Genomic DNA, 21,330 nt, shown 5'->3' with positions numbered 1-21,330 from the left:
GGCGCTCGCTGCGGCGCGCCGCCGGCGGCCGCTGGGCAGCCCTGCCCGCCGCGGGCGGAGGGCGGGCGGTCAGGCGGGGCGCGGGAGGGGTGCCAGCAGCCTGCTGCCGCCCGGCCCGCGCCGCTCGTGGCTCTCTGTTGTCGCCTGGCAAAAGCCACCCCCTTTCCTTAAAATAACGCCCCTGGGACAGGGAAGGACCAAAGTAATACAGCTTTTCACAGATCACGCTGCAGTACGGTGCACAGCAACTAAAGGCTTTGCTGAAGTTTACAGGATGGTAAAAGCTCTCCCAAAGCTTGCACTTTTCAGCAGTCTGGAATGGCTGGTGATCAAAATTCATTAACAAAATGGTAAGGATTGAGGAATTCTGTTCCTAACTGGACATATTTGACTTTCAAACCTCAGGGAAAGATCTCAAATGAAAGTGACATTCTTAGCACAGTGCAATGAAAGCCCTAGAGAATTTTCTGTAATGTTTTATTTTGAGGTGTCAATACAAAGAATTTCCAGTGCTAAAAGACAGGATAGTATTGAATTTAGATTTTATTTAACAGGATAAGTGCTTCAAAATTCTCTGCCATGCAAAGAAGTTAGGTTATTGTATTAGGAGGAGGTAAGTGGAAGGCACATATGAAGTCTTGCTAGACGGGGCTGCCCCAACGCAACCAAATCAGCGAGTCTGTGAGAGGCTGTTTCTGGGTCCTGGTGTCTGCCAGTATCTGAGAAGATACATTCAGAATGGAGGAGCTTCTGAAATGAGGAAATTCTGTCCTTATCTCTCCGGGCTGGAACTGGATGCTGTCAAACTCTCAAATAACCATCCCTCGCTACGGATCAATAAACTTTTTCAGAGAGTCCTCATGATTTCCCTATAGCTGGGGTAATGAGCATGGCTGATAATGTGGTTGTAATCACCTTCGATTATGAAAGAGATGAGTACTGCGTAAGGGGCCACACCCTTCTGGCCTTGCTTTCCCCAAACTACCACCTTCAACAGCAGAAGTAAGTTTCCCTAATGTCTCCACAACTCGACCCAAAATGTTACCTGCTAAAGATGAAAGCTCTTCCATAATGTTAAGGTGTTTTTCAAACACAGTTCAAGTCACCTTCTACCGAGAGGCCAGATGTTGGCACGGACAGGAAAGTGCCTTTCCCTGCTGGGTGTTCTCTTTGCTTCTGTCAATAATTTGGTTCGGAGATATCTGTGATGGTGGTCCCATAGATTTGGGTCTCCCAGTCTGAAAGCTGTTTCACAAAGCCCCGGTTTGGTCTCGTGTTTGTTTTGCATTTCTGAACGTATTCCCAAGCTTCCTGTAAACAAAAAGGAAGAAAAGAAGTGTTAGAAATTTGAACTGAAAACCAACTCCATGTATTTATACTAAGCAGCTACACTTGTGAGCTACGCAGCTTTGTACTGACTTCCTTGGTATTACGTGTCGGATAGCAGGAACCTGTAGATAAGGACATGGGCTACCAAAGTAGGGACGGTCTGGATCCAGATGAAAACTTCAGAGGAGCCTTTCATCTTTATAACCTGCTCTCCTGGATAGGAGGACAGCTCAGGCTTCTCTCTCCATCTGCCATGTGTCTTGCATTATTTTACACTAACGGAGTGATGCACTCCTAGATTTCCACCACAGGCTACACTAAAATGCTATTTCTTCCATGGATGATAAACAAAGCACTGAAGTATCAGCTATCTACAGCTAAGCAACAAAGGTTATCATGTTTCTGGACTGGTGTGACCTGATGTGGCAGAGCAGCTGTAAAGCCGCTCAGTTATCCCACTGTGTTAACTACAGCCATCTTCATTATTTATTAGCTTCATGTAATCAGCTAGGAACACAGCAGGTCCACTGGCAGCACTCCGCTTTACCTCAGCCACATCCTCGGGTTTACCGAGTAGTGCTCATCTTCTGACTTACAAAACAGAGTTCCCCCTGCAGAGGATTGCTTAAGCGTAATGAGACCAAAGGTTAAGAGATTGCGCTCCAGCTCCATTAGTTTGTTTTTCTAATCTCAGTGATTCTGCGGGCTCTGAGGCTGATCGTCCAGTGTTTACTCCTCTGCGCCCATGATAGGGATTTCAATAGATTTACTCACACATCAATTACTAATTGAATAAGGGGCCGCACACCCCACATGTGCCTTTCTTTTGCAATATTCATGTCTTTGGGAGTCCTGGAGCCATACTAAAAACTTTCAGAAATCTTTGCCTAGACTGGGTGAAGGATCACACAGGAATCTGTTGCACTGCTTCAGTCTGCAACAAACAAATGTGTCTGCCAGGGTAATCCTCCAGGAAAGCTTTTCCTAGCCAACAGCATAAGCACTACCCGGGCCAGCTGCAGGACGCTGCTATGGTGTTGCCCCTTTCTTCTTCTTCTCCCCCCCCCCTTTTTTTTCCCACTTGGCAAGATACCAAGACCAAGCTGTTGATCCCGACTGAAAGAAATTGCAAGGATCAGCTTTTGACTTTTGCACTGCAGCTGGAAGCACCTCCAATAATTTAGCATGCAGGGGCAAACAGCAAGGGAATGGTTATCAGTCTCCAGGAGCAATCACACCCAACATAAGCAGCAGAGGCCAGATAATATCTAGCGCCCTGCTGGCACACTCAACCTGAAATTACCCTTTGGCACATACTGATAGTAGGCAATTTCCTCTTATGTTGCAAATGTTTGCACAAAATCTATTCAGTGATCAGGTACATGCCCAGCTTCATTGAAAGCTTTTGAGATCCTGCAGGAGAAAATACTTTCCAAACAAGGCCGAGATTTTTAAGAAGATTTATTTCAATTCCCGTTGATCAGATAACACTAGCCTGGTCTGTGCTAAGCAAGCACCACAAGATATCGCCTGTAATAGCACAATGCTGTATATTGTGGGCAAAGTGAAAATGGGCCTGGGATCTGGTAAAGGCAGGCACTCTAGCACACAGCTGGGTAATTCTCAACCTTCATTATTTTTCTCCTGTAATTCTGAGCTATGGAATGGAATGTACTGGCCCTTTAACCTGTAGATCCCTCCTGGGCTAAAACTATCCCATTCCAGGTTCCCCTGCAGTAATATGTGTGAAAGGGGATTGCTTCTGGGGAAATAAACTAGGTTTTCCGAAGAAGTCAGTACTGATAAGCCCAATGGTTAAGTCAGAGCTTTGAAAGCACTGGAGTCTGAACCTTCCTGTAACCCCATGGTAATAAGAGATAAGATTAACTCACGTAGCTTCCAAATAGTCTCTTTTGCAGATCCAGGAGAGCAGAACCTCTAAAATCTGTTAACAACTGCGTTATTTTTGTAGCCCTGTAGCTAAGCAAGGGAAATACAAGAATATCGCAGATGCCAGAGTAAGGACTCACGGATCCAAAATCACACTCAAGCAATCTGATCTAATAGAATCTATTACATTACCAAGTAGACAGTTTGTGTGAAAGCACAGACAATTTATTCCTCGTGAGGAAGACTTCAGGAACAGGAATACACTGCAGACCCAGCCAGCATCTGTGGGAAGTATGAAAGCGATGTACCTTCAGGGAAAACTGTGAGGAATGCATAAGATAGGCCATGGTTACTGTGCTGCTCCGACTTATCCCCAGGCTAGAGAACACCAGCACTGCTCCATAATCCAGCTGAGCATCTGAATAAAGAAATGCCAGTCACAAATTAGTGATACGAGAAATCAAGCTTCCAATTGTAAAGTCAAGATTCAGTGAAAGCTGACAGATTACTAGCCTGAAAGACAGGAGCCCTCATGAGCCCTGACAGGAACAGATGGGCACTGCCAGTTCATGGTTTTGTAAGCAACTGTCTTTGTTAGAAACCCACTGAGTTAAAATGTGGCTGTGAAGACCAGAGTCAAACGATAACGACCAGTCAATGCTTCAAGACAGATCAGTTTCACCTTTATGTCAGATACCTGTGATGAAAGTGGCCTACGATGACCGATCAGCTGTGGTCAGCATCACATCAGCCACTCACCCTCTTCCCAGACAGGTTTAAAGATAACAAAATTTCTGATGAATACATCAGAAATGTCTTATCAGTGCGCTCTCCACTCAAACTGGAGGAATCAGCTCTCAAGCTGGGAGGAACTCGGATGTCATGTACCTTATCCCTCTGTGGGGATCACCAGCAGAAAAGATATACCTGCCAGCTAGGGTGTTGTTTTTATTATGTTGTGGATATTTTCTAGTGAAAATTGCTAAGATCAACAAACTCATTTTCTACACATGGCTTTCTACTTGGCTTTAAGAGAATGTTGTCACTCGCTCCTGACCACATCACCTCTGCCACCTGTGCCTGAGAGGTTCTATGTTTTATTAATAATCCTTTGAACTTTTCCCCTCCCTCTCCAAGCAGACAGCATGATGTGTCTTGGAATACTAACAAGTGTGCTCTAGATCGTGTAAGGCAAAGCCTCTTCTTTTACTGCTGTTGAGAGGATGTTTTTTTAAAAAAGCTAAAATAGAATTTTCTGAGTTATTTCTATAACAAGATACCAGTTCTGTTCTAAGTTCTGTGGGTGGAAATGGCCTCATTCCAACACATACCTGACATGAGCTCATCTCCTCTCCTCTGAGGATATGTGGTGAGCTTTAGTCTAGTGTTCATCCGTAATTGTTCCAGTTGAAATATCTACTATAGACTGTCACGTAAACAGAGTATCAAGTAAACCGTATACATCTGCACAAGGGCTACAGCTAATAAGCTCTCATAGTCTATTTTGGAAACTTCCACATACCGATGCGAGAAAGAGACTTTCTTCTGAAATACTGCTGGGAATAGAACTGGGGAAATTTGAAAGACAAGAAAGTGGATATCTACATTTGGGTTTAAATGCATGCAAGTCATTAAATTAGATTTAGGACTAGAAAAATACCTCCTCAAATATTGTTTCCTTGTTTGTATCCAGTTGTCAGTTCTTATTTTACACTTGGATTATAAGGTCTTTGGGGACAGGGTGGTCTTTTCGCTCTAGATCTATACAACATGCAACACAGCAGGGCCTTTGTCTGTGGCAGGTGCTATTTCATAAGTGTGATGAAAGCTAATGCTGTAGTCGCACAGGATCACAGGATGGACTTGCAGGAACTACGCCTGTTGTGCTGCTGCAGGCACTCAGCTAGTAGGTATGTTTTTCCTTGCCTTCTCTGGTGTAATGAGCTAAAGGCAGGTTTGTCAGCATATGCACGCTGTCCCACCTGAAAGTCTCCCTAGCTGCTACGTTGGGTCTGCGCTGCAAATCACAAGGATTAGCAGCTTCCTGTGGTAAGTTCTCCAATGTGTGTCACACTCCTGTTCAAATGAAGCTCTGGTGGTTGGAGATTTGGGCTGGTAAGGGTCAAAGGGTTGTATTTAAGAACAAAGGAAAAGGACAGAATCCTGTGACGCCCTGGTAGACATCCCAAAAGAAAAGCCTTCACAGATCTAGTGAAAAGCTCACTGCTATCACAGAGTGAGGTATTGCTTAAAATGAGTATCAGATGGTCTTTAAAATCTCCCCTCCCTCCATCAGGATGGTTATTAAAGCAGCTCTGATATCCATTAGGGTGTAGGCTTGCCTGGGAGTATGCTGATCTTGATCCTCCTGTCTGAGCGAATTGCAGTCACTCCCATTTAATATCTGAGAGTAAACAAGATCTCAGGAATTTCAGATCAAGAACAACTCACCTATGAAATGACAAATGGTGGAAAAGGAAGAGAAAAGATCTGCACCGGGAGAATCTGGAACAGCTATATGGAGGAGCTTGTCTTCTGCAAACCTAGAGAAAGAGAACGCAGCATTACATGGATCAGTGAAGCAGCTTTGCAAAAATGTGTTTGAGGCAAGCTGATAAATGTTATGTTTGCTATTACATATGTGAGTTTGTCACCATCATCATTAACATTACGATAAGGTATTTGTTATGGTAAGACACCAAGGTGCTTATGATACAGAACCAAACGGTTTGGTTACTGATTTTCCATTCCGCAAGGTATCAGCATTGATGTCTTAACTGCACCCTACTGCTTGCTTTATCTGAGCACTAAATGAAAACAGATGAAGTGAAGGCAGGACAGCGTTTCACAACATGCATGTTGGCAGTTCTGTGAACATAGTTCCCTTCACTTCATATGATTTTCTATGACATCCTCCTCTTCCTTCAAAAAACTCGAGAGAACTCAATTCAGAGAGCTAAAAGAGCAAAATATTGGTGAGGAATTTGAGATGCGAAAGCATGTCATACAAAGGGCACAGGGAGATTACCTAGGGCTCAGGGACTTTTGATGTTTTTCTCTGGAGCCAAAGGCATGAGAAATGTCTGCTAGTATACACGTCCTGAGGTAGACAGCTGGATTTATTGCTTCTTCTGTTTTGGTCACCACTTTGAGAAATGCCATGGCCTGCTGACTGAGCTGAATGGTAATGGACAGATGTAGGAAAGGAAGGAACAACAACAAGGTGAAACATGAGTGACTTAGCTTTACATTGGTTTGTAAGACTCTGTCCTGAAACATAGTCAAGGACATAGGTTCTTTCTGAAGGATGGTGGTATGTGATGGACTCCCTCTGCCAAGGGCCTCCTGGTCATTCTCTCACCCAGTCCATCCATGTCATGGTAGACAGCTGCAGAAATGCATTGCTGCCAAGCAAACTCTGGAGCAGAGATCAGGAAAATGAGCATGAAATAGCATGTGAATCTCGCTGACTGAAAATGCAGAGGATTCCTGGAAAGCTTACAGCCAGTCCTTTGTGAATGGGCTCTGATGCTGTGCCACCTCACTTTTTCCACATGCACAGACATTGATGAGAATAAACCTGGACTGTTTAACTTACAGTGCTGCAGGCTGCTCAGAGATGTTGACTTGCGCTTTGATCTTCAAGTCCTTCAGAATTTGTCGGTTACAGGCCTGCTTGAAATTGCCCATATATAACTTTGCAGGCAGTATCTCTACAGGGTATGGCTGCAAGTTGTCTAGTTCCTACAGGAGAGAAACCATAGGCTCAGTTTAGAAAACGTATTTGTTCCTATTAGCTTCGTAAGTTCTTAAACTGAAGTAATGTGAAGAAATGAACACAGAGCTTAATCAGCAGCCCATGACACATTCTTGTATAATGATTCATTTCATCATCTGAACATTCTGAAATACTGGTGTCTTTGCTAGATTCATAGAGAACAATTAACAGAATCGCTGCTGTTATGGCATTGCTTAAAATAGCTGCTAAACAGGAGGCAGAATATATATATTTTTATAAGGTATGGAAGGACAGTGGTATAACATAGTCATTTTCTGGTTATTGTCTGCAAGGCTCATTGAAATCATCTGCCATCTGACAGAGCTGCAGGTGCGAGGTGGTGGCACAGCTACTTTTGATTTATGCAGCATGAAGGCTGAGAATAAAAGTATATAAGTGTGCCAAGAGAAGTAAAGAACGCTCAGTAGCTGACTATGCCTCTACAGCCATAACTGAAACTCAGCTAATGCTACAGCAGAACAAATAGCAGCTCAACAGTTTAAGGCAAAGAACAGCAGCTTAAACTGAGCGGCAAGGAAGTATCCAACTAAATCTGATGGGGAAGTTGAGCAGTTTGCTATCCCTCAAAAAGAAGCACAAAGTGAACTGATTTTCTTCTGCATTGTAACATCCCGCAGAATAGCACCATGTCATGGGCTTTTTCATTTGAATCAGATGCGAAGTAATAGGAATAACAGATATGAAAGACATGCTGCAATGACATGTCCTCTGCTGCACAATGCCCTTCAAACGTGCCCTTTTTTGTAATACTGTCCTAGATGTAGAATGAAGGTAATTGCTTTTAAAAAGCTAAATACATCAATGTTTGCAGGTGAAACCAAATTATTAGGATGCCAAAGTTTCAGTGGATGGCTGTTTTCTTTCTGGGCCTATGGAAACAATGCACCAACATGTGCTTTGTGATCCTTCCAGATGAGCAGCGTTATAGACACGGGACGCATTGCTTAAGAGAAATTGTACTTCTGTCTGAAAACATTTACTTCTGTAATGTCTCGGATAACCACATGTAAAAGAGATTAGAGAGGAATCTGCTTTTTTATCATCCACTACTGTTTGTTTAGTTATCAGTACTCTCCAATAGGCCAGTTTTGATGTTATCAGAGAAAGCTTCCCAGGTTGTTTTCATGAACTTTTTCTTCCATGCAATAAAAGAGGAAAAACCACAAAATGTAGTTGTAAAAGAATTAGTGGTGTGACTCAGGGCAGGCACAGTAACTCAAATTACATTTAATTCCTCTGTTTGAAAGTACTCTGGTATCGAGTTCACAACATCATTTAACTTGAATGCATTAGCTATCACCTGTTGAATATGAATGCTAATGTTTTCTTCTTGGAAATTAATGTTTAATCTCACCTGAGGCATCCAGAATAACTTCTGAGTCCTCAGAAAATGATAGCAGGCTGAAAAACGCTTGTATCCTCCCCTCAGGATGAGCACGGGATGGCGGGTGAACTGTTCTAAGTCTCTGCCATATCGGACAGCAGTTCCTTCTTCAGCATCTAATGAGATCAAAAAGCTATTTGCCAGGACAGCTTTAGAGTGTCTGCATCAGCATCTGGCGTTAAATCTGGGCCACGGGCACTGACAGCAAACTTCTTTTGATTTCACTGGGCTTAAGATTTCATCTAACGGTCTGTAGAAAGCCCTGTTAAAAGCTAGACTTATTCTTTAATCATTGCTGCAGAATAAGGCACGCTGTTGTTCACCTCTTGTCTTGATCTTTTATTCCTCCCCTAGTTTTTTTTGTAGATCCAGATAAATTTTTTTTCTCCCCATTATTCTTTGGGAAACGCTTGTAGTAGGTTCCTACAATAGGGCAGTATTATTAGTTTAAATTTAATCATCTTATTTTTACGGATGCTAAGTTCTTTACCACTTTAGTCTGCTTTAAGCAAAGGGGAAAGAAGGAGGTGTCATGAACAAATTTTTCACAACTTTTAAAATATTACCCTGGGTGATGCAAATTATGTGAGAGGTGGTTGCTCCCCCTCCTTCTCCCACGAGAGCCACCCAGGGTGCTTCTAACTATGTCTGCTTTAGAAACAGATTAGCACAATGGAAACCGGCTTCTGATTCTTCATACCTTGCCTTGGTAATGTCTCATCATGGAGCATTTTTGAACACAGTTCATTTGTTCACCTTATACTCCCAGGTTTTCCCCTCAGAAATCAGGGCGTGGCCTAGATGTAAATCTTTGCTAAAACTATAGCAGTTCTTATAAAGCTAATAGGAGCCAGGTTCAGAACAAACAAACAAAAAGAAGTGGTTTTTCATACAGCAGAACCCCTTGCCAAAGAACGTTTGAAAGCTAAACATGTACGTGGTTCAAGGAAAACTGGGCAAGTACATGGAAAAGAGTTTCCAGCTCCTCACCCTTCTCAGTGAACTCCATCAAATCACCACTCCCATTAAAGCTAAGTCTTTTTTTTTTTTAATGTGATAACATGACAGGTCTTTATAACCTTAGGAGGAAGTACTCACTCAATGAGCATAAGGAACTCGACTCAGCATTTTCGATCTCTGAAGAAGCATGGGCCCCTAAAAGGCAATAGTTAGACAAGCCACATCTCAGTGAAGTGTGAAAAAAGAATCTTTTCCTCACACGCAGCGAAGAACTTTGGAGGGATCATTTCAAAGATCTGAAATAAGATCTGTGTTTATGAAGCCTAAGAACACATGCGATACAGTCAGTAAGAAAACAGAGGTATATCACAGGTGTTCCTTTTCCCAAATAAAACTGAGCATAATTTGGATCTCTTCCAAATAAGTTCATAAGAGTAAACGAGGAATGTGAAGAGTAGCTATCCTGCAGTGAGATCTTGACTGCCATGAGTCACAAGCAGTAGGAGAGCCTGCCTTTCAAGCCAGCTGACGTACCTTTTTCACTCTTCTCTTTCTCATAATCACAGAGATCCAGGGAGCTGGTCTCGCAATCATACACAACACAGTATCTGACACACTCCAACTCCTCTGAATCCGGTACCAGATACTCCCCTGTAGGACTCTAGCAAAATCACACAAGAATTCTATCAGGAGAACATGTCCACATTTTTCTTGTGGCATCAACCCTACAAACATCTTGCAAGTTACTACTCTCTGACTACGGGATGGGTTTGGGGCTGCATCTGCACTTTATTCTGAAAGACCCAGGCACAAATCAGAAGTTATGTAAACTACCCTGGATTGCTTCATTGGCTTCAGTGGTAAAGATGCCAGCACTGTTCTTTGTGGGACAACGCTACAGTATGTCAGGTTTTGTGCAATATTTTTTCCTGATAATCAGCTTCTACGTCCCAGTCCTTTGGGCTTTTGAAGCCACCTACCCTTTCCTTCTTGTGTTAAAACACATCCCCCCAGTGGCAGAAATGAAACATGTTTGACACAGGCAGGGGGGAGACTAGAATAATTATTTTTAAGCCAGTTTTCGTTTACTGCTAAAGTCCAGGGGTGGTTTAAACAAATGGTAAACTCGCCTCACCTGTTCAATCTTGCGTGCAGTAATAATATGGCTCTCATCGTACTCACGCTGAGTACGGGCATCTGAAAAAATAACCAAGACAGAACAACTGGCTTATTTGGTACTTTTAAGGTGGAGTCCTCTTCCTAATTCAGTGAATGGGAAGTCAGGCACCAATGCCAAGGAAAGACGGACAGATTCTCTTTCTTAGAAACTGGGACTTTATGAAATGGATCCAATGAACCACAGTCCTGAGGTGATTCCAAATACGTCTAACACCAAGTAATACCAGCATCTTTAGGCCCAACACAACTGTTGTACTGCCGTGTTCACAGAGCAAGTCTTGTGATCCTTTCTGCTGTGCTCTGTTTTGCCTTCCAGTACCCCCATCTCTGTGCCTTCCCCAGAGATCAGCCTGGCTGGGAAGAGAGGCATTAGAGACACACTGGCCCCAACTCCAAAACCAGCTGACTCCCCGATCAAAACGTTTAATAACATCACAATATCTGGCACTCTTTTTTTTTTTTTTTGTTTCCCTGTTGGCATTATGAAAGACGCAAATGCTTGTCACCAATCACTACGAAACGGGCAGGAAATCTTGTCCATCTCCAAAACAGTCACCTCTAGGAGTGACAACGGAGAAGGAAGAGCTGAATGCCAAATTCAGTTGGCGCAGCAAAAATGGCAACAGGCAGAGTAAACTTCCTTATTCGCGTTTAGCCAGGGCCGCAGCGTGCCGCTCCCGCCGTCGGGATAACCGCCATGAGATGCTGGCGACTGCGAACATTCAGTGCGGCTGCTCCGTGCTGCGCAGAGGACGGCGGAAGGGCAGCGGCTGTCCGCGGCCGGCAGGAAGGCCGCGGGCGCGCAGGCCGGCTCCCGCCCGACAAGGGGGCGCCGGGCCCGGCCGCTCGGGCTGCCTCACCCAGCAAGCAGAGGTAGTTGGGCTCGCTGAGGCGGCAGAGCCTGGCGTGCTGGTTGAGGATGTTGTAGAGCTCCGTGGGCTCGCAGAGCTGCAGCCCCGCCATGCGCGGCGGTGGGCCGGGCCCCGACGGCGGGTGGCTGAGGCGCGGTGGCCGGTTCTCCTGCCGGCGCTCCCCGCTGCGGCGCAGGGCCCGGTCCGGCCCGGTCGCGGCCTGCGCCCGCCGCCCGTCGCCATGGCAGCGCGGGGCGCCCGCGCGCCGCCCCGTTGCTAGGGAGCGCCACCCGGCGCGAGTCTCGCGAGAACTCCTGGGCGGGCTCGGGTCTCGCGAGAGGGGCGCGGCGGGGCCCGCGCAGGCGCTGTTGCCCCGAGGTCGTTGGAGTCACCGGAGCCGCCGCAGCGCCATGTTCTCCCGCCTCGCTCGTCCCGCTGCCGCCGCCGCCGCCTTCGGCCGGGGCCTCGCCACCACCGCCCAGGTAGGCGCCGGGCTCGACCGCCTCCGCGCCCCTTCCCCGCGGGGCCGGCTGCCCGCCGTGCGGAGCTGGGGCAGCGGCTGCCGGCGGCCCCCACCGTGAGGTGACCGTGGGCCCCGCCGCCGGGCCCCGTGAAGCGAGGGCGGAGCTGCCCGGTCTGTCAGGCCTTCAGGCGCCGGGGTGGCCTCGCGGCTCTGCCCCATGCTGTAACCGGGCCGTCGGGCACCCCGCGGCGGCTCCCGGGGAAGCGGTGGCAGGGCCTGCGTGAGATCCGAGTGGCGTGCTGCTTCACGCCTCTCCTGCAAGCAGGCCGCTGCTTTCAAGCTGTGTGGAGAATTAGGGTGGGAGGTTTGCGGGTTTAACAGTAATCCTTAATATGCTGAAATCCATTACGTGTGAGCACTGGCCTTATGATACAGGAGAAAGACTGCTACTCTTGGCCTCTTTATCTTCTAAAGTAAATAGTTTGTTAATGGCAGTTGACAGAATAATTGTCGTAGCTGTAAAGATAAGCTTTACGAGCCAGGATCATGTGGTTATTTTGATTGGAATTTTATTTATTTGCAATGAGATGTTGAGCTCTTGGTATCAGCTCAGTCATAAATACAGTGAGTTGGTTATTAAGCCTGTTAGCTATTCTTAGTGGGGCACAGCAATGACCAGTGATAGACATTGCTCTCCCTTGGAGAGTATTTATGCTAAATTACACTTGTTACAGTAGCGAGAGAACTGAACTAAGGTTAAGTTGATCTGTCTTCTGGGCGAATTATTCTATTTCCTTTTACAACGTGATAATTAAGCTGCTCATGCAGAGGGTTGGAGCGAACATAGCTTTATCTGGTAAGACAGGGTGATTAAAAATGCCCTTATCAGTGGTAATTGTATTACTACAACGCATCTCTACAGCAGTGTCTGATTTTTCATGGTTTTGCCAGGGCATCACATTTTAAGGCTGTTCTAGTCTTTTAATGTAATTTTCCTCTCATGTGGCAGGACTTCTTCACCAAGCGTGAGCATAGAGGTTTTCAAGAGATGTAACTTTCTTCCAGAGAGCACGTTAGAGTAAAATTGGCTAGCCGTTAGAGCACAACAGTTTTACTTGCTTCTCAGCCACACTTGATCAAAACTGGAAATTATAGTCACTTAATGTTTTCAAGGCTCAATCTTGAGGCAGCTGCAGGTACTATTTTGAATTTTTTTCAGGCACGTTTTCTTCAAATCTGTACAACGTTTATTATATTTTTCTGTAGTCTATAAATTGTCCAAAGGGGAAAATCGTCCAAATGGGATGACATACTTTTTAATGCTGCAACTAAAACTAGAAAAAACTCAAAATACACGTTGCCCTAAATCAGACCTAGGTCCACGGGGTGGCAGGTGCTAGCCTGAAGCAGCAATTCCCATCTGAAGATGATGATCCTTTTGAGTACTTTGAGTCTTGCTTTGCTTCCTTTTTGAGGCTCAGATGGCAAAAAAAACATTTCTCTCTGACTTGTCTTGCCAGTAAATCTTGCCAAAGATCTTTGTGAGGCAGTCATGGGGATAGCTTTATACTGCTTAAATGGCAATCTAGTTTGCATACTGCTTGATAAAGAAATTGAGAAATAAAACTAAAAGTAAAGAAAGCATGTTGAAATCCCCAAGGTCACTTCAGTAGCGACTCTCAAAACATCTCTTCGATATGTTTTGTCTTATTTTTCCTCAGAACAATGCTAAGGTAGCAGTGCTTGGGGCCTCTGGAGGGATTGGCCAGCCTCTTTCCCTTCTTCTGAAGAATAGCCCGCTGGTGAGCAGGCTCAGCCTCTATGATATTGCTCACACTCCAGGTGTTGCAGCTGACCTCAGCCATATTGAGACAAGAGCAAACGTTAAAGGTACTGCGAGCTGCTGTAAATGATTTATGTTCGTAGTGGTCTTGACTGGAGTGATTCTGTCAGTAGATATGATGCTTGGAGATGCCTGTTGCTGTGCTTAATGTGAAGGGGAATCCTCACATGATTCTGAAACCTACTGTTAATTTAAGTAGCTTTTGTCGAGTAGTGTATGACTGACTAAGGCTTAGTTGATAGATAACAAGCATGGAGATGCGGTTGCACCATTGAAGGGAAGTTCATAACTTGAATTTTAAATTTAAAAATGTGACTACAGATAGACTTAGCACCCTCTGTGGGGGGGAAGAGTTTGCCTGCGTGAATCCTGCGTTCTCTAGGTTTGTTAATGAGTTCTGATGAAATCAAAGAAAACTTAATCTTCTGATCTTCGTTCTATTTGACGATTACTTAAAGGAGAAATTTTATTTGAATGTGTCAGCCTGTCTGTTTCTTTCGCAGTACTGAACATAAAGTGCCAAGCCAGAGTCTTAAGAAAGTAACGTAAATGGAGGTATCAAGTATTTTCAAAAAAGATGAGCGTGGAGGGAGCCTCACGTTTATTCTGCAAGTTTTGAAACAAATAATGATAAAACATAAGTTAGGGTCCATCTCTAATCTTGTTGCTTTGCTTTTGAGCATAAGTCTGAATTGAAGGCTAAACTAAAAAAGGACTTGGGTGCCTTTAAGTGTAATTTTGTTTTTTCAACTGTTAGGTATTTAATAACTGACAAAATCATAATGCCTAAATGTCTTCCATTCTAGGCTTCCTGGGACCTGAGCAGTTGCCAGAATGTTTGAAGGGCTGTAACGTTGTAGTTATTCCTGCAGGAGTCCCTAGGAAACCAGGTACGTTCTCCTTGTTAAAAGCTCCAGTGCTTCAGTGACCTGTATCCCTGCAGCCGTGTTGTTTAAATAGGGCTGTGTCTAGTGCCTTATGGACAGAGACGTTCTTGATGTTGGCTTAGATATGAGTGGTCTGATAGTGACCTAGAACTTGTGTGGTATCAGGCACCACGGTTAACTTCTGTTTCAAGTGATCACTTTTAAAATGGAGATCAGCTTTGATTTCTGGAGTTTCTGTGTAAGGGTGAGATGCTGTGTCTGTAACTGATCCTGAAACCTCTCTAGTCTTTCTTGCATAAAACAGTGCTACGTTCAAAAACTTGTGCTTTGTTTCATTTTTCAGCGGAATAAAAATAAACCATTTGTTTCGCATTAATTGTATGAAACCCTTTCGGAGGATCTTTGGGTGTTTTTAAGCCTTCCTAGCATCTCTGATCTGTTCCATTTTTGCTCTGTTTTTCAGTGTCCTAGTGGGAATGTAAAGGAAGTTTGGTTTTTATTCCCAGCTCTTCCTAATTCTCAGTTTTTCATGGATAAAGTAGTTGCTGCAACATAAATGTTGCATAAACGCAACATAATTTACAGCTATTAGTACCTAGCACAAGGCAGTTAGTGTTAAGACTGCAGTGGTAGAGATGACTTCAAAGCAGGGGAGGGATGCATCCTAGGAGGAGTTACACTGCTGTGAACATCAATGATACTGATACAGGTCAGTACGGTGAGGATGTACTTCAAGCTGCCTAGATGAAGTAGGTTCTGACAATTGGTGCCTGAGCTGGTTGCCCCGGCAAAGGGCTGACCTATCTGAAAGGGCAATAATCTTTTATTAGCTAGAAGAGCTAGCCCGTTATTGCAGCTAGAGAGTTTTCTGGATATAGTAAACCAGAAGCCAAAGTGGTTGTACCCCTATCCGCAGTAGAGTATTGGTTTTTGGTTGAGTCGCTTGCCCACTAATGAATGAGCCATGAGTAGCTTAATAAAATACTGAACTGAATATGTTTTAGGTATGACCCGTGATGACCTGTTCAACACCAATGCTAGCATTGTTGCTAATTTGACATCTGCCTGTGCAAAGCACTGTCCAGAAGCCATGATCTGTATTATTTCTAACCCGGTAAGCATATTCTGGAGACCTTGACTATGCAGAGAAGAAAACCCAGGCTGGGAGTGCTAGAGTAACCTGTGAGTTCCTGTCGTGACATTCAGTAGTATTTTCTCAGCTATCGTCTTCAAGATCTGTAGAATATTTGCAGAAAAAAATCCTAAAAGCCTGGTTCTAATTACCATTTTGCCTTGGGCCATATTGAAGTTGGATTAAACTTGGGTATAAAAATGCTTAATAACTCGCATCTAGGTGCCTGTGGCTATAATATGTACTGGTATATTAGCTGGAATAGAAGCTTTAGCTTGTTAAGGGAGGAGCCTTTATAACATGAATGAGCGAGTTATTGTCTTGATGTTTATTTAAGATGGAAGACTTTTTCCAGACTGGCTCTAAACTACTCTTTAATTTAGGGATTGAAATAATTGGTTAGAGAAGACTTCAAGCCCGAAGTTTACTTTGGGTTGTTTACTAGCCTGTGCAGTTTATGCGTTGGCTTTGTTGTTGTACTGTTTTTAACGTGTGGTTACTTACCCTTGCTTGTAGGTGAATTCAACCATCCCAATAACTTCAGAAATCTTCAAGAAGCATGGTGTGTATAATCCCAACAGAATCTTTGGTGTTACAACACTGGACATTGTCAGAGCAAATACTTTTGTGGCTGAGCTAAAGGTAGGTCATAATAACAGATGAGGGAGGAGGGATGCTGCGTGCTTCTTTCATCAAATCTGTCGAAAATGCTTTTTAAATCACTGGACAGAGCTGAAGTGGCTCAGATGTCTCCAGAACTAGAGGTGAAGGCAACGCTTCTGTTCTCTAGATGAGCCTGGGGATAGGGTTTCTGTCTTGCAAAACGCACATCAAGAGATTTTGACCTTTCCTTTTCGTAGCTGTCCTCTGTGAGTGAGCCGCATGTTTGCCTTAATTCTCTTGGCATTTTTGACTCTGCTGGTGCAACCAGAGAAGGTTGAACTGTAGTGCGTCTTTGCAAGCAAAGTGTCTGCTGTCTGTTACAGAATATTCTGCACGGTACTGGGAGGTGTAATAGCTTGACTGCTCTTAAAAGCCCTGGTGGAGCTTGTAGTTCTGCTGCTATTTATCTGAACTTGCATTAATGCTATTCTATAATTGTGTAAAGTCATCAGAGTAACGTGGAGTTCAACTGTGCAGCTTCAGCTTTGTCCCCAGAGCGTAACTGCCTCTGAAACTTCTGCTCTGCGTAGCACGGAGTTATACATGCGTCCAAATGGGCAAAGAATGAAGCATGGTGGCTTTTTCTTATCCATACGCTTCAGAAGCTTAAGTGTCATGTTCTCTTTAGGGTTTAGATCCAGCTCGAATAAGTGTTCCGGTGATTGGTGGCCATGCAGGGAAGACTATCATCCCTCTGATCTCTCAGGTGGGTCATAGTAACTGCTGCGTGTGGTATTACACTATATGATATTCCTCCTCAATACATAAGAGTTGATGTGAAGTGCTTTGGTCGTGGCACATAGCCTGCTAAGGTACAGCATACGCAGTCATCCCTGCTTTTTTGTGGGTGCTTTTCCTCTGAGATGAGGTGCAAGATTTTGAATGCTTTTGAGCCAAATCTGAACTCCTCTGGGTGGTTTAAATACCTCCAATCTTCCTTTCCTAAGGAGTTCTGGGATAAGAACTGATGAGTAATGTGGGTGCCAAGATATGCTGGCACAGTGGGGGTTTTTTGGTGCTTTTTTTGTGATGGCTGTTGAGTGTGATATGAATGCCTTGCTTCAGTGGGAAAATGAAATGCCTTTGCCTTGGAGGACTGGAAACACTGCTTCAACACCTAGAACTGAAATGAGGAGGCAAAGCTTAAGTTGTGTGGAGAGGCCTGCTTCAGTAATGACTGGTAGTCAGATACATGTTCCCTTCATGCACACCTAATGTAGAAGCTCTTGGAAGAATGCAATGCAGTTCTAGAGCAGGTTGTAGCTTCCTGAGGAGGTGGCTAGAATAGGTACAGCACAAAGGGATGCTAAGGAGCAGTCTGCTGGGAAACAGGAAAAGCTTTGCTCTAAGCAGGAATGAAGTATCCTTCACAGAAGGACATACTCTTAGGGAATAAGAGCAAGGGCTTTGGTGCAGCTGAATCCTGAGGAGGTGCTTGCATTAGCACAGCCAATGGGGACAATGACAGCTGCTCTTAACATACTTGCATAGCTGTATATGAAGGTTCAGTAGCTTCCTAAATACCTCTTGGAGACTGGATCCTTCATAAGGCTCTTGACTTCCATAATGCCACAGTGACCCAAATATTTAGTAGGTGGCTTTTTGAAATTCCTAAGGCCTGTTACATGCTTGGAGGACAACTGTCTAGTGCGAAGGACCACAATATAGAAAATAAGGCCTGGCTTTGTTGTCAAGCTGCGGATTGTTCTCGAGCAAACTAGGCATGATTAGGTTACTGTGATAATTCATACAGTAACTGGAAGCTTTAATGGACTTCCATAGCTGATCAGTCTGTCATACAATCTGTAAGCTGGGGTAACTGATTGTCCTAGTTAAGAATGCCTGGAACAGCAGCAGCTGTTCAAAAGACTCTATGTGGGTGGCTTTATGCTGAATCTAGAGGGGTCCTGGTATTTGATAGTAACGTTTTCTTCTGTTTTAGTGCACACCGAAAGTGGACTTTCCTCAGGATCAGCTGGAAAAGCTTACGGGGAGAATTCAGGAAGCTGGCACTGAAGTTGTCAAAGCTAAAGCAGGAGCAGGTTGGTTTTTGGCTACGGCTTTTAAATAATTTCTTGCTGACCAACTAAATGGAGGCAGTACCCTTCAGTTTATTCATGTCTACAACTGTGATGCAGAATTATGAACTGCTGATTACAAATCTAGCTGCTTTACCATATCGCAGTGGTAGTAGAAGCAGCTCAGTATGTAGGTGAGACTGAACGTTAACTGATCCCACAGCATGTTTTGCTTTAAAAATCCTCTTCTCTATCAAATTAAGCTGTGGCTCCTTTAAATCTAGTCAACTACCCAGTGTGTAGCTGACCAAAATCTGCTGCTTGGTGATAAGATTGAGGCTTATGGTCTTCTGTTGCCAGTACCCAGACTCTGCCCAGGGACTGCATCTAATTGCAGACGGTGGAAGTACAGCTGTAATTGTCCTTGCCTGTATGAGGCAGGCGTGAGGAATGACAAGGGGAGGATTTCACATATGAACGAATACTGTCTTCATCCTTGTGTGTATGCGTACCCTTAAAAGTGGAGGGGCTAGAGAGGTAGAAAGAAAAATTGCTGGTAGTAAACCTTGCTTCACAGTGATTTATCAAAGTGGCTGTGAGCTTGAAGTAAATGGCACTGTAGCTCTGTAAATTTAGCAATGTGGAAGCCTTTGGATACTAAAGAAATGGATTTAAATGTAATCTGTTCTAAAAGTGATTCAACTCTTACAGGATCTGCCACCTTGTCTATGGCCTATGCTGGTGCTCGATTTGTATTCTCTTTGGTGGATGCAATGAATGGAAAGGAGGGGGTTATTGAATGTTCCTTTGTTCGATCAGAAGAGACAGAGAGCCCATACTTCTCTACACCTCTGCTACTCGGAGTATGTATTTTAAATGATGGGGCTTATAAACAGCAGTTACTGATTTAGTCTTGTGTTTTTAACTCTGCACTTCTGTTTAGTGCTTTTAACTTTGTCTAATGCGAAGATTTGCTACAGTTGACAGTTGAGCATACGTTTAAGAGTTCTTGAATGTTTTGGTATTGTACTTAGGCAGGCGCAAGCCTGCTGCTTCAGTGAGATGCTGCTGCTTTTATCTGATCTTAGACTGCAGCTCACTGAGTAACCAGCATTTCAAACTTGTCTTAAGAGGTCACGTTGACTGCAAGTTGGTGCCCATTTATGAAGGGTTTTCAGATAATTAACCAAAAGCGGCAATGTGATTGCCTCAGCTTGATCTGCTACAAGCAAATGCCTCACAAATTGAGGCGTGTGTGGAAATTACGGCATGGATTAATAGATTACTTTCTGGAACTCCACTGAACTCTCTTAAGAAGTGTTCCTTTGTCATCCTCCCCATGGGTGGGGCGAAAAACAAAGAATCTGCAGCCCTGGCAAGTCGGCTGGGATGGAAAGCGCAGTGTATGTTGCCTTAGGTGCTAACTGGTGAAGGAATGGAAGTGGAGGGATGTTAAGAGGAAAGGGTTTTGGATGTAGGCATAAGATCTGGAAAATCTAGGAATGCAGCTCTGAAGCAGTTTCAGATTGCAAGCCAGTGGCAAATGAGGGGCTTAAACAGTAGGAGAGAATTCCCATGCAGAGCTGCGGTACTGAACACAGGATAAGGCTCAAAGGAGCAGTTGATATCCGTCTTCTCTTGAAAGCAGTGAGTGGCTAGCTGCAGGTTTCATATCCCAAAGTGAGCAGTGAACGAGAAGCTTATGAAGGCTGTAAAAATAGCTACAGATAGCAAGACGCTTCAGAGCCTTGCAAGGAGGCACGAGGCTGGCATGCTGTACAGACAGTAGAGGTTCTAGGCTGGGTCTCCATCTCAGATGGATAACGAGTAATCAGAGCTGTTAAATTCTCTAGGTAATTAAGTGAATGGTTAATTCTTAAATCATTTTTCCCCTCAGAAAAATGGAATTGAGAAGAACCTAGGTATTGGCAAGATCTCCCCCTTTGAAGAGAAGATGATTGCTGAGGCCATGTCTGAGCTGAAGGCTTCTATTAAGAAGGGAGAGGAATTTGCAAAGAACTTCAAGTGAAGAGTTGATGATGGAGAGGAATTGCAACTTCCTTAATTTATTAAGGCATCATGTCACTTTACGACTTCTGATTCAAAGCTCATGCTTTGGCTGAAGTTTGTGTTAGTTAAACGATTGTCGCCAATGCAGATTCTAATCATCAATAAAACAGCCTCATTTTTTTCAGCATACCAACTGGAATTGTCCTAATGTGCTTGTCTTTGAAGGTGGAAGCTGCAAGTATCTGAAAGGTTATTGGTTCCAACAGTAATGATATCAGCCTCTTAAAATGGGTGACCGACTTATTACATCTTGTAAATAAGAGTTATCCCAGGTCATTCCTTTGCAGAAGGGAATGTAATAGTACAGACTGACAATGATGGGCATTTCAGGACTAAGAAAGCCTGAAGTCATATTCAGTGTTTAAAACAGTCATGCATTTCCTCCTGAAATCATGAGATCTTAAAAGATACGTACTTTTCTTTGAACAGAGCTAGTGGAGCAAGAGGGGCTCCTCCAGCCTAAGAAATTCACTCGGATCAGTCCTTGTGCTGATTCCAGACCTCCTTTCTTTTTTCCACGGGTTTGTGAAAGTTGCAAAATAAACTGCCTTCTAAGTAAAGGTTGACATTTCGTACCTCTTTAAGCAGCTTCTCTCCAGAAAGCTAACTCAGGAGTGAAAGCAAGCAATACCAGCAGTACGTTGCCATAGTAACTGCTGTTGCCCATCCAGTCTGTCATGTGAAATGGGCAGTATCTGCATGGCCTTGCCCACCTGGGTGCTCAGTTACTCCGCAGTTCTTTTGCACGCTCAGCTGTGCTGCTTTTTGTTTTCGCTTGGGCTACTTGTTTAGCACGGCAGCCAAGAAATCGGATGTGATCAAATAGGTTCAAGGCAGGGTGAAGAGGCTTGTGAGAGGAAAA

The 21,330-nt window shown here is 44.2% G+C and overlaps 2 protein-coding genes across 3 annotated transcripts; one reads left to right on the top strand and one right to left on the bottom strand.

The window, feature by feature from the left end:
- Window positions 1-466: 466 nt before the first annotated feature.
- On the bottom strand, window positions 467-11,608 carry STYXL1 (serine/threonine/tyrosine interacting like 1). Of its 2 annotated transcripts, XR_011134776.1 has the most exons (10): window positions 11,402-11,597; window positions 10,498-10,559; window positions 9,897-10,023; window positions 9,501-9,557; window positions 8,373-8,518; window positions 6,818-6,963; window positions 5,671-5,762; window positions 3,528-3,637; window positions 1,046-1,311; window positions 468-750 (listed from the first exon to the last, which is right to left on the bottom strand). XR_011134776.1 is itself a non-coding variant. In XM_068909338.1 (9 exons), the coding sequence occupies exons 1-9, from the start codon at window positions 11,502-11,504 to the stop codon at window positions 1,180-1,182; spliced, it is 975 nt and encodes a 324-aa protein (XP_068765439.1). In that variant the 5' UTR covers window positions 11,505-11,608; the 3' UTR covers window positions 467-1,179. The 2 variants fall into 2 exon arrangements, 1 of the variants encoding a protein (XP_068765439.1); XM_068909338.1 differs by having other exon boundaries at window positions 467-1,311; window positions 11,402-11,608.
- Window positions 11,609-11,658: 50 nt separating this feature from the next.
- MDH2 (malate dehydrogenase 2) lies at window positions 11,659-20,597 on the top strand. Its single transcript, XM_068910640.1, has 9 exons — window positions 11,659-11,874; window positions 13,577-13,745; window positions 14,505-14,588; window positions 15,590-15,699; window positions 16,234-16,359; window positions 17,009-17,086; window positions 18,323-18,422; window positions 19,110-19,261; window positions 20,296-20,597. Exons 1-9 carry the CDS (start codon window positions 11,803-11,805, stop codon window positions 20,425-20,427), a joined length of 1,023 nt encoding a protein of 340 aa, XP_068766741.1. The 5' UTR covers window positions 11,659-11,802; the 3' UTR covers window positions 20,428-20,597.
- The last annotated feature ends 733 nt before the right edge of the window (window positions 20,598-21,330 follow it).

Source organism: Struthio camelus, chromosome 16 (assembly GCF_040807025.1).
Source record: "Struthio camelus isolate bStrCam1 chromosome 16, bStrCam1.hap1, whole genome shotgun sequence".
NCBI lineage: Eukaryota > Metazoa > Chordata > Aves > Struthioniformes > Struthionidae > Struthio > Struthio camelus.
Note: the sequence above shows the minus strand (reverse complement) of the source record. Positions and strands in the feature narration are given on the sequence as shown.